The sequence below is a fragment of the Oreochromis niloticus genome, linkage group LG8 (assembly GCF_001858045.2).
Source record: "Oreochromis niloticus isolate F11D_XX linkage group LG8, O_niloticus_UMD_NMBU, whole genome shotgun sequence".
In the NCBI taxonomy this organism is placed as follows: domain Eukaryota; kingdom Metazoa; phylum Chordata; class Actinopteri; order Cichliformes; family Cichlidae; genus Oreochromis; species Oreochromis niloticus.
In genome coordinates this window covers 18,980,539-18,992,930 of record NC_031973.2, presented here as the reverse complement: position 1 = coordinate 18,992,930, position 12,392 = coordinate 18,980,539, and the positions used below count along the sequence as shown (strand labels likewise).

Sequence of the window (12,392 nt, the reverse complement as noted above, 5' to 3'; positions counted from 1 at the left end):
TCTGTTTTATTGTCGGGTCTTTACAGTACACTATAAAGCACCTTGAGCCAAATAAATAAAATATATAAAACTGAATTGAATTATTGCAATAGCAGCAGAGGTATGAGAGGTGATTATGTCTCAATATCAGCTTTCAAATGCATTTATTTGCAGGATAGTCTTCATTTTGTTACAGTAAGAAAAACAGTGGTTGACCGTGGCATGACCAAAATACCAGTTGACTGACTGTATTAAGGCTGATGATTATACAGGTGGAGGCCGATACAGGCAGCTGTAAGTGATGTCTGTCTGTTATGCCTCACCTCAGGTAAACTGATAACCAGACCTCCCGACTGAATGTGTGATGTTGGTACTTGTGGTTGGAGCATTCTTAAAGCAACTAACTGACAGGTGGTCTGACTAAATAACAATATAAATAAATCTAAATATTTGTTCTAGTTTTGCTGAATAGTATTTTTTGTACATTACGTTAATTCTAGTAAATAAATGAGGTCTCTGTTTTTTTTAAAATATCACAGTAATTAACCTCTTTAAAAATCTATTGTTAGAAATCATCATGGGTTTTTCATCTAGCTTTCAACTAGCACACCTGCACCAGGGTAAACCTCCGCCTACCCCAGTCCTGCTTTACAGGTGAAAATAGAGCAACAGGACCGCTAGTCATTGATTTTATTTATTTTCTGCTGTGTTTTACTTGCATCTATTTGAAAGAGTGAGTGTAAACATAAAAAAAATTTTATTTTATGTGCTGGAATGTGCAGAAAATAGGTTTAAATGTTAAACAAATTTCTTCCAGTCAGAGAATGTTGCATATAATTTAATTTTTGCTTGATGCATAAAGTTAAAAGATTAAAACTAATAAAACAAGTTTTAAAAAGAGACTTTTCCATTTGATTACATTTTGTATGATGAATTATGCAGAAAAAGTAGAATTGGGCTGAAAGATCTATCGCTTTATTACCTGTTCAGGTCGTAAATCGTGTTTTTAAAAAGTAACTAAGTAACTAAGTAATTGATTACTTTTGAAAATAAGTAATCAGTAAAGTAACGGGATTACTTTTTGGGGGAAGTAATCAGTAATTAGTAACTGATTACTTTTTTCAAGTAACTTGACCAACACTGCTTGCTACTAGACTCAGTGTTTTGCATGACCCAGTTTTATAATGAACCCCCCACCACACACACACACACACACACACACACACAGAGACGCCTTTCTGCTGAAGAACTGGAGCTTTCTGCAGGTTTAGTTTCTAAAGCATGATGTTTACATTCACACCTACCTTGCATCGTGTCTGGCTGATGGTGCAAAGGTATTAATATAAGGAGGCTTTGAACTTCACTTTCAAGCTTTGATTTAATTCCCCCCCCATTTTAATCAATACTCAGCTGTTTCTGCTTGTGCAACACAATCGACCCCTAACATGAAAGCGTCTGAGGGTGTGCACCACTATTCTCATTTTTTGGATTATTTTGTCTACTGCCTCTCACGTGATGGCCGGCTTCACCCTTCCCTCGAGGAAGGCTGTTCTGAACAACTATAAACACCATTCAACTTAAAGAGACGACCTTCTGATTTTCAGCTTTCCAAATACTTAAACACAGAAGATGTGACATTATGTATTAATATGTCCTTATGTTAAAAGCTGGCTATTTTGTGTGACATGCAGGACAGAGGTTGGAAATCAAAACCTTACACAAAAGCTAGAGAGCCTCGAGAAGCAAGACAAAACGGCAATTTTTCATTATTTGTCGACTGATATCGACTAAATTTCTGTGTCAAGCTGCTTATTTTTCATCAGTGGAAATAGACAGGTGTTACAGCCCTATACACCAAACGTATCTGCTGACAAATCCTGCCTCGAAGCTGTGTTGGGCAAGAGAACATTGCAAGGAGATACTAGTAACACAACAAAACTGCAGTTTCGCTCCTGCCTACCTCTTTCCTTAATAAACAGTTCGAACAATTGGTATAGTGCAATACGTCTCTGAGGAGGTAACCCAAGACAGCTCCTCCACGGAGCAAGATAACAGGCGAAAAAAGCCCAAAACAAAATAAAGAGCAAAAGGGGAGGCAGGCAGTGCTGCGCTGCAAGATTAGATGGGAGAAAGATAGAGTGGGTGGGCACTTTGTGAGAGAAGAATTCAGCTAATCTTCTGGGGAAGTTTCTCCCTTTTGTGTTGACAGAGAGGTTTTTGTCAGAAAACCATAATCCTGTTGGTTAATTGGGAGTGTTTAAAGGCCCGGCTGAAAACAGGTGTATTTGTCTTTGGTGGGTCGACCCTCAGTCTGGAGTTTGTTATGAAGAAGGCTGACATCAGCCGCACGAGGAGGCGAGACAAAGACAACAGTCGTCCTCGCGTAACACCGAATTCTGCTGGGATATGAGGTTATTCCAGGAAACAACTGGGCAGAAATGCAAGTCACACCTCAAACATGATCGCATCATAGTGAGGATATTACAAAAAAAGACACTGTGATGTCATCTGCTGCTTGGCGCGGTCTTGGTTTGAAGCTGTAAGGCCGTCTTCATGTATAGACTTCATGCCATTGGACACCAGTCTCAGAATAAGCCTCAAGTGGCCATTTGAGGAACTGCAGCTATTAGCTCTGGCGCTATAGTGATTTGAATTCTGATGTGAATTTTGTTGAAGTGCAGCAGAGGATGAATCCTAATCAGTCCATCTGTCATGTTTCTCCTCTTCCTTGAGCACTGAGTAACCCTAAGTGGCATTATTAAGGTGTGATGTCAGTGTGTGGAGGTTTTTGTGGTTGTACCCCCTGCCGGCGATGTCAGCCCCAGCTGTGTTCAGCTCGACGCGGTGCTAGCGAGCGAGCGAGCCAGCCTTCGCTGGAGGGGGTTGCAATTCTTTCCCTCTGTCTTTTCTTACAATACTTTCTTTTTTGGCGGGAAAGCACCAAAGACGCTTCTTTGACCCAACTTGTGTTTCTTTGCGGCAGGGCCCGCCTCCAACCTCATACACCATGTCCACCCTGTCTTGATTGATTTTCAGTGCACATTTTGGAAGGGATTACAGCCATCTGCAGCCTCTCGAGGAACAAAGGGTGCTCCTCGCTCTCCTCCCTTTAGCACTTCAGAGGGATAACATGGGCAGATAAACATGCTCTTGCACCGCTATACACTTGTTCTCTATTCTGCTTTGACCTCTCAACCCACCCAAACTGCCCACTCTACGTTTTTGTCTCCCAAATGTCGCTCCGCTCTGTGGACTTACCAGTTTTTCCAAAGTGCTCAGTGCAAAAAGATCAGCGATTTAAAAACACTGTTGCGTGTTGCTGTAGAGGTTTTTCCATGCATATATCAGCATGGCATGAAGTGAAGTTTCCTTTTGGAAATCACCTCTTCCAGCTGTTACGGGGTGTTATGGGAACAAGAACTTGTCAGCTGGGAATCTGGGAAGCCAAAATGTGGTCATAGAAGTCTACAAGGACTCATCCTCAGCTGGTGCCGAGCTGATGGAGAGGCAGCAGGAATCACAACCACCGAGTCAAACAAAGAGGTGGATGGACCAAGTTTTGTATGAGCTAATGTTTGGTTACCGTGAACAATGGAACAACCATTTGCATCTGTGGGAAAATAAAGCACATTGAAAATCCCCGGCTGTGTCTTCATACTTCTTTGACCACCTAACTTGTGCAACAGTGTAACTCATCACCTCAGCTTATACACCCAAAAAAATGAAACAGACTTTGGGATAGAGGCCGAAGAGGTCATTTAAGAGCCTTCAGCGCCGTTTGGCACAAAGAGACTGAGGTTTGAGATCGGTGTCAAGTGTGTGTCAGAGCATCGCAACCACTGTTTTGGATCTACGACAGCACAACAACCAGCAGCTGTGGACCCAAGTTATGGGAAAGATTAGATGACGAACCCGTGAAAAGACAGCTCCAGTGAGGGGAAAAAGGATCCAGATGAAGGATTAGTGTGAGAAGCCGCACTTAGAGATCTGGCAGCGAGCGTACCGAAAGTTTGTGTATGAAAAGCAGCTGATGATCCGGCAGTTACACAACCACAGAGAGAGAAGTAAAGCTGGTTTCAGCTCTAATAAATAGCCAAAAACAAAACAAAGAAACAAGAAAAAACGAGGTTATAACGCCGTAAGCAGTGCTGTTGAATGTATTTAGGCCTTATGTTGGGATTGTGTCAAAAATCCCCAGAATCATTTCACATTAGGAAAACTGCAAAACTACCTCCGGGTTTATTAAGTTTGATTCATCCTCTGATTTTTTTTTTTTTTAAAGCTGGATAATAGGAAGAGCTTGTGCTGAGCCTCAGCAGTGGGTGGGGTGTTCTGCTGTGCCGTGTTTGGGCGCACCTTTCCCCCCGTCTGCACTCTCATCTCTGGAGCTTTGTCTCCGGCCACTTCCCTCTAAAGTCCGCACCCTGGAACACTCTCCCACCGCTTTGGATTCTCCTTTCTTGAGTGCTTCCTGCTTTGCTAAGCTGAGCATTGAAGGAGTCGCTGCCATCAAAAGAGGATATTTGACGACGATCCCCAAAGTGTTATTGGGATTTTTTCTCTGTTTGTGTGCATTTAAACTGAGCTGTGTAACTGTGCTGTGTAACTGTGTCCTTTTTAAGGGGTTCAACCTGGGGTCACAGACAAGTGACAACAATGCAGGAAGCTGAGCTTTGTCAAAATGTCACATGATGTATAGGTGGGGAATATAATTTGAGTGCTCTTTGTTTTGGCTTATCAGCTCTGCAGCAGTAAGCTCAGATGGTCTGGAGGGGAGGGGGCTGAGTATTTTTATGTGTGTGTGTGTGAAGAGCCTGGCAGCTTGAGGCCACCCAGCCAAAGGATGTTATAAAGGGGCACTGAGGCAGTAAATGGTCGGGGAGGCTGGAGGTTCACTCACATCAGCTCCTGAGACAGTGGCGCCAAACCTGTGCCTTTCTACGGGAGTGCAGCCAGACGTGGGAAGCATTCTTTTCAATTAAACTTAAGCACCAGGTTAATTCCCCCAGCTGCTCTTTTCCACATGGCTTTACTGCTCCCAGTAAATCTGAGAGTTTTCTGGAGGTGTTTATGCAGCAGTGATCACAGTGATTCCTCATCTATCCATGTTCCAAGCAACTCGACCTCTGAGCAGAGTGGAAAACACATTGCTTTGATTGTCTCCTCGTGCACACGCGGTCAGGATAAAGCAGGCGACTGTGTGGCACCTCAGCTCAGCCGGGCCTGCCGTGCCACTCCCTTAATGGCAATTTATTGCTTCCTGTCCTGAAAACGGGAGGCCGAAGACAACAGAATTCTTCTCGCTGTTTTTCGACCTTCCCTTCCCTTCCCTGTCCAAATACCCTCAGGGTCCCAAACAGTCCCTAAATCTCTCCACCCTTTCAGGCCCTCTCGCTCTCTTCAGCCACGCCATTTGTTCTGCGCTTTCAGGAATCTGATTCATGAGCACTTGAAGTGACTTATGTTCTGAGAAAAGGTAGCCACGGAAGAAGCCTTACATGCTCTAATGGAGGCTGACCAGTTTTAATGCATTGGTTCTAAGAGGATTAGGGAGCATGCAAAAGCTCAGTAGAGTAAGAAAACCTTAAAAAGTTAAAGAAAAACACACAAAAACACACATCTGAAATCTGTTTTTTTTAACAGAATATTTTAATAACACAGACAAACATAAAAATAGTCCACAATACTGAGACAATACTTTTTTCATGCTTTTGTTTCTAGACTTTCTTATGAACATATTTACATTCACATTATATTCACATTTACACACAAAAATGGCAGTGTACGCATTAAAGGCATACCATGTCAGCAGATTATGGTCATTTGGTACGAACCCCTCCTCCTTGCTGATATAGTGCACATCAGATCATTCTTTACAGAACTCATTTCACACATTAAATGCATATTTTATTGTTTTCTTGAGCTGGCCTCGTCCAACCAGAGTAATCTGTCCTTCCAATGAGAGGTTTTTTATTTTATCATCAGTGTATGAACGTTGCTGATTATAAAGAGTTGAGTAGCTTTTACTTTCCATCAGTATGTGAGAGCAGAAAGCAGAAGGCGATTGGACAACAGTCAGATTTACATCTGCTTTGGCAAGACTCAAGCAGCTTTACTCTTTACGTTTAAATACAATCCAAATCCAATCAGTTGTAGTTTTGCAGAAATATTGCATGCAAATTAAACACGTCTAATCTTACAGCACTTATAAAGTTTGCGTCTCCTCACGGAAGCAAAAGCGAATCTCAGACCGGCTACATTAGGAAGGTGCTCTCAGCACTATATGGAGCTGTGAAACCTGCTCAGGTAGCCATAGCTTTGTTACTGTACGTGCTCGCATTTATCTGAACATATATTAAATTCTCAGTTGTTTCACTATGCTACATATAGTTGCTTTTTTTAAACATTTATTTGGTTTTCAGTGCTTGCAGCATCACACTTTCTAGATCATTCCCTTTCATTTTTTTTCAGTGCAAGTTGTTTTTAATGTTTCTCTTAGCGTGGACTTTATATAATCTCCTTCATAAAACTAACACTGAAGACAAGTGTCACATTGTCCTGTTATTATCTGATAAAATGCATTATGAATAGACTACAGCAACACCTGTGTGACGCGTACGCTCCACAGGATGTCAGCTGATAGCCTTGAGCTTTTTATAGAGCTTTTCTTTTTTTTTTCCTGAGTTTCATTGCGATGACTCTCAGTAGGCCTGAATTAATGGAAAGCTTTTTCATCATTACGTCATTTTACTTTGACCATCTTTATGGTATCACTGCTTAAGCTTCGTTTCAGCCGTGTCCCCCCTCAATGTCACCTAAAACCACTGGGCTCTTCGCAACAAGTGACCGCGTATTGCACTGAAATGGTGTCTGAAAAAGTCCATTTCACTCCTCAGGCCTTTGGGAAGACTACGCGAGCCGACAGTCGCCCGTCTCGGCTTCTTCCCGAACGTGGAGCGGGGCTGAGTTTGGTCTGGCGCTCAGCACAGCTTCCAATTTTGCGTAGCAGACGAGCTGCCGCTGAGTTTTTGTCTCAGTCTACGGGCAGCTCGCAGGGTATCTGCTGGGCTGCTTTGGCTATGGTGTAAGCCCTCTGGAAGTCCTTGTAGCGTGGAGCGCAGCCCAGCCAGGCCTCGCCGAAGTGGACTCGGCCGGTGAAAAGGAAGCTCCCGGGTCCGGGTTTGACACCACACTGGAGCAGAGTCCTGATCTCGCCCCGGCTACTCAGGCGGCTATTCCCGGTGAACAACGCGTACTTCTGGCGAAACACGCGGGTGGCGCTGACCTTGATCACGGCCGCTCTTAAGTTCTCATCCTCCTCCACTGACTTGATGTTTCCTCGCACCACTGCAAATTAGGAGGATATTCAGGTTAACATTAAAGCTCATTTCCAGAATAATTATCCAATGCATGTTTTCAGCCTTGGTTCAGACTCTGCGAGCTACCAACAGATAAAAAACCTTAAGAAGTCCCTGACCTGCGTACTAATCACTCTAACTTTTGTTCAGTCAGCTCTACTTCTCCTCAGCCCTTTACAGCTCAATCAGAGGCCTGCAGATTAGTCCACTACTCCTTCTCTAGGGGGGTGATGCTGGGGTTAGTCCACTACGGTGCCTAGGAAGGGTTCCTGCATGAGTCCTGAAGGGTGCAGAGATTTGCTGTTTCACCTTTAACCTTTACTTTTTTTAAGGGGAGATTTGGAGGCACCGTCTTTAAGCTAATCTCACGTCATTAAGATGCAGAGGTCTGGTTTGATGTATATCTAGTAACTTACCAAAATCACTGGTGCAAACAGCCATCAGAATCTCAGTGTTATTGCAGGGTCTGCAGGCGTCTGGAGGGACAAAAAAAAGAAAAGAAAGCTGGAGTCATTTGGTGACCTTAAACAAGACTCTAAACTCCTGGAAGAAGTATGCTAATGTGCTTGAAATCAGGCAGTGCATTTGCAGATCACATGCAGAGGAATGTGATCCAAACCATAAACTGTGCAAAAAAAAAAAAAAAAAAAAAACAGCAACAAAGGGGAGAAAAACCTGTAACAGACAGCTGCTACTTTTCCAGTTGGCAATGTAGGACCAGAGGAGCTGTAAGGTGTGAGGCTCTCCTACCCCAGACAATTTAAAAGGCCAAATGAAACTTCCCCCCGTAAAGCCTTTCAGGGTGTCTGCAGTCACATCTCATCAAAGCCTAGACAGAGGCCAGGGAGAGGGAGAGGGGGGAGGACTTCAAAGAAGCCCGATCCAACTTCTTAGAAAATCCTGTACTTTTCTGTGGAGGCTTGACAGCTTTTATTGAGAACTAAAAAATACTTTAAAAAATAGTTTGGCACCTTACTAAGACACTAAGATTCATAGCGGGTTTTACTGATCGGGCCCAGAAAAGCTTCAGACCAAAACTGTTTGCACTGATTCAACTGTGGAACAAAAAAAAAAAGTTCTGGCATTTTTTTAAAAGTTCTCCTTGTGGTTCTTTGGAAAACCTCTTGATAAATGAGATTCCTTCCTCTCCAGTCCACAGCACCCCCCCACTTCCAAACCTAATCAGTGTGTGCCTGTGTGAGTGTGTGTGTGGAGGGGGGGGGTAAACTCCTACAGACAAGAGGCAACTCAACAAAAGAGGGGAGCATCTCAGCTGGGCAGAGGCCTCCCTGTTGCCTAGACAACGGCAGTAATCCCAGAATACTCATGCAGCAGCCATTCAAAGGGCTCTGGACTCTGGAGAAAGCCCCACATACTGGGCTTTTGTACCCCTCCTCCCCACTTCACCGCTCCCCTTCTCCTACTTCAAACCCTTTGGGGGAAAAATTTGGCCACTTCCTTCTCTCTGCACGGCCGTGGAAAGTCCATGCAGACCGCAGAGGCCTGTTCCGAGTTATGAATCATCCTCAAAGAGGATTTTATGGGGTAATAATATCGTCAGTGGTGAATCACAAACTCGCATCTGCCAATTTTATAGAAAGGAAGCCAAAGACCTTTTGCAGATTTAAGAACTGCATGCAGCCAAAGTCCTATTTTGGACAAACCTGTGAACTTTATGGTGTTACGCAGGAACTCATGGAGGAAATGTTGATTCATAAACACAAATAATGTGAAGAAAGGTTCAAGCTTAAGCAAACCCTCCTCAGCACCAACACAGCAGACCTCGTGTGACCTGCTCTCACCTACTCACCTTCAGTGCTAATAGGGTGGGAGTCCAGGGACAGGCGGGCTGTCCAGTCCCCTCTCAGCTCGTAGCGAAATGAGGCGATCCTCCTGCTGATGTCCTGATGCGGTGTAGCCTGCAGGAAGAGGGCCACCCTTTCCCCAGGCAGGCGGCTGAAGCAGCGCACCCTCGGCGGGGGGGAGGATTCCAGGCGGTCTCCTACCAGGAGTTCGAGGACCCCATCTCGCTCCAGGTAGAGCTGGGCTCCGTGGAAGTCCTCAGAGGGCTTGACGCAGGCCGTGATGAGCCCAGAGCTGCTGCCGCTGGGGCCCACCACCATGGAGGGCAGGCGCGGGGACAGGGTGAGGCGCAGGGCTCCTTTGGGATACAGCCAGTCCAGTGTGCCCTCGGAGCAGTGGAGGGAGATCTGCTCCACGCTGCCCTGCTGCTGGGACAAACCGCTGTGAGCAGGAGGAAAAGGGAGAGGAGACAAGGTTAAATAAAGGCTTTTTATGAAGTTTGTTCAGGCCAAACTTTCCTGAGACATCTGCACACAGCTGCAGGATGGAGGGAGAGGGGATTAAATGTGATCACTGCACATCAGCAATAAAAGTTTGATGTCTGCTGAATAAATGTCATTAAAAGTCAACTTTAGTTTCAGACAAGGCGCCGCCTACTGGCAGATCTGCAGAGATGGTGACCCTGAGTGGCATCTACACTCAACTGTAGTGTTTAGAATTTATAAATATATATATATATATATATATATATATATATATATATATATATTGAAAACTGAAAATTGAAAAACATGTCTGTAGTAAAGAGTAGCCTCCAACAGCTGCACATGTAGTGTGTATTTTCTCCAAGCATGTGATTTAATCTTTCAGTCTCCTGCCCGTCTGACCCTCCGTGCCTCCCGCAGACACCCCAGAGGCGCAATCGCAGCAGAGCCCCGCAAACATTTAAACTGCACCGCAGTGACAAGTCTCGACTTGTCGCATTCACTCAAACGCCGACCACACGAACAGGAGGCACCTGTAAGCGTCTCTGAGCGGGCATTTTTAAATCCTCTTTTCCATCATGCCCAGTGAACACACACTCACACACACCACAGATCAAATGTGAGATACTTGCCTGCCTCTCCAGCTGCATTGGTCTTCGGAATAGTTTGAAAGGCTCACGTGGAAAAGGCTAAAAAGTAAAATCCACACTGCGTAAATCCAAACCCCAAAGCCGGGCATGTTGGATGGATGATGCAAAGTAAGGTGGAGGGAAAAAAGATTATTCCAAAGCGCCGATGTCCTAAATCTCAGTGAGTAAAAAAAAAAGTCTATAAAACAAATAATAATCTACCTCTGATAACCTCCATAACTTTGTACCCTCTTATCCTGATGCGTACAGCTCCCGCACTCGCTCTCCGGGGCCGATGTGAGTGTGGAGGTGCGGAGCTCTGAACTTATCCCCCCTCAGGAAAACTTCACGGGCCAATCAGATTGGAGCGAGAGAAACTTTAAACCACTCGCCCAGCAGAGGGGGCAGGGAGAGAGGTCTGACCCTGAGAGTGAGTAACTGTATCCAAGGATGGAACCGAGTAACAATTCACTATTGTGTCTGCATACAAGATACAAACGAACTGGCCTGAGTGAGGAGTGAGTGTACAGCAGTTTAAAGACACCTCCACCCACGACTGAGAAGTTTCATCACCTCCATTAGTTTCACTTCATCCTACATCGTCACTTCTGCTTGTACTTAATTTATATTTAATATTCTAGAAGAATATATGAATAAAGTAAGTTTTTAGTGTATGTGTTGCTCAGAACAATGCGCTTACTTTTAAAGAAAGCTCTGCAGTTTTATTTCTCGGGCGAAGAACAGACACAGCTCATGAATGCGAAGTAAAAGTCGGCGGATGGATACAAATATCGATCATACCAAAGCTGGTTTTGTGTTAAATTAATTACTTTTTTGGGAAAGAAAAACTATACCTCAAACATGCACCATTAACCTTTTTGTGTTGACTGCAATGCCTATTTTATTTTTAGCTTATAGCACATTTAAACAGCAGAAGAAGAAGTGACCCCAAATTCTTTAGAGACAGGCGTATTTACACAAAAACCCAGTTTCAAACTACATGAAAAGCTGAAAGGTGTGTTTTGTTTCTACGATAATTAGTTAAATTATCGTAGAAAGTAAAAAAAAAAATCACAGTGGTCATTAAAATGTGTTTGAATTTGAAAATTAATGATGATTTATCGATTAAATGTACAAGCAATTCTGGCCCTGTTTTTACTTGGCACAGCACTGACGTTAAGGTCAAATATTTAAACGAGGCGGGATAAAAACATGTCTAAAAGAAATATAGAAATAACGACTTCCTTGTGAACGAGTTGAAAAGCTTGGTTTTGTGCAGAAAAGAAAAAGAAATAAAGAAAAAACCCACTTTGTGTTGAAGCCATGGTTGTAAGATTTAAGCAAACACAGAACAAGTTTATTCAAAGTTATAATTAAGTATATTTGCCTACTTAAAGCTTTTCAGTGCTCAGATTTATAGTGTAGTTCAGCCCTGACCCACTTCAAAGACCTCTAAATGTGCAGCGAATATGTAACACCTACTATTATAGAAGTAAATATCAGTTGAAACAGGGCAAAAGTACAGACGTGCAGAGTAGTTCAATAACGCTACCCTCACTTTCACACATATATGATGGTGATGAAGATCTAGCCACCTCTGCTGGTTGTGCCCTCTGCCCTCACCGCCCCCCCCGCCGCGCTTCTCTTTCATGTCGCGGTACTTATAACCAAATCAAATATTCTTTTGTGCCAGTGCTGCCATCCATCTCCCTGAGCGAGTAGCTTTCTGTGGAAGTGCATGCATTCTTGCGCCCCTGTGTGTGTGTGCCTGTGTGCGTGTGTGCGCGTGTGATGAATGTCTAGACCCCTCCGATGGAGTTATGACAAGGCCTCAGAGCAACACAAAGGCACATGTGCAGAAATCCAGCTGCTTTATTGTCTGCTGCAGGACGGAGCTTTGCTGTCTGTGGGGCATTTCAAAGGAGCAGACTTTAAAGCACAAAGCGATGGTGGTGCTGGTGAGTTGGTGAAAGACACATGAATATATTTAGTACCTAAACTTAGTTATAGACTTCAAAGACATGCCACTGCATCCACATGTGCACAGTCAGGTTTGCACACTTCGACATGTACATGTGTCTGTTAAAACAAAAGCTACACACACGCCTCGTGACCTTGTTATGACCTCAGCTAAGGTT

General features: G+C 44.0%; 2 protein-coding genes across 4 annotated transcripts in view; one reads left to right on the top strand and one right to left on the bottom strand.

Moving 5' to 3' along the window:
- Positions 1–12,392, top strand: part of ccdc78 (coiled-coil domain containing 78) — a 39,798-nt gene that overhangs the window by 10,877 nt on the left and 16,529 nt on the right. The window lies entirely within an intron of this gene.
- Positions 5,923–10,635, bottom strand: metrn (meteorin, glial cell differentiation regulator). Its single transcript, XM_003438609.5, has 4 exons — positions 10,258–10,635; positions 9,148–9,581; positions 7,754–7,813; positions 5,923–7,326 (listed from the first exon to the last, which is right to left on the bottom strand). Exons 1-4 carry the CDS (start codon positions 10,362–10,364, stop codon positions 7,013–7,015), a joined length of 915 nt encoding a protein of 304 aa, XP_003438657.1. The 5' UTR covers positions 10,365–10,635; the 3' UTR covers positions 5,923–7,012.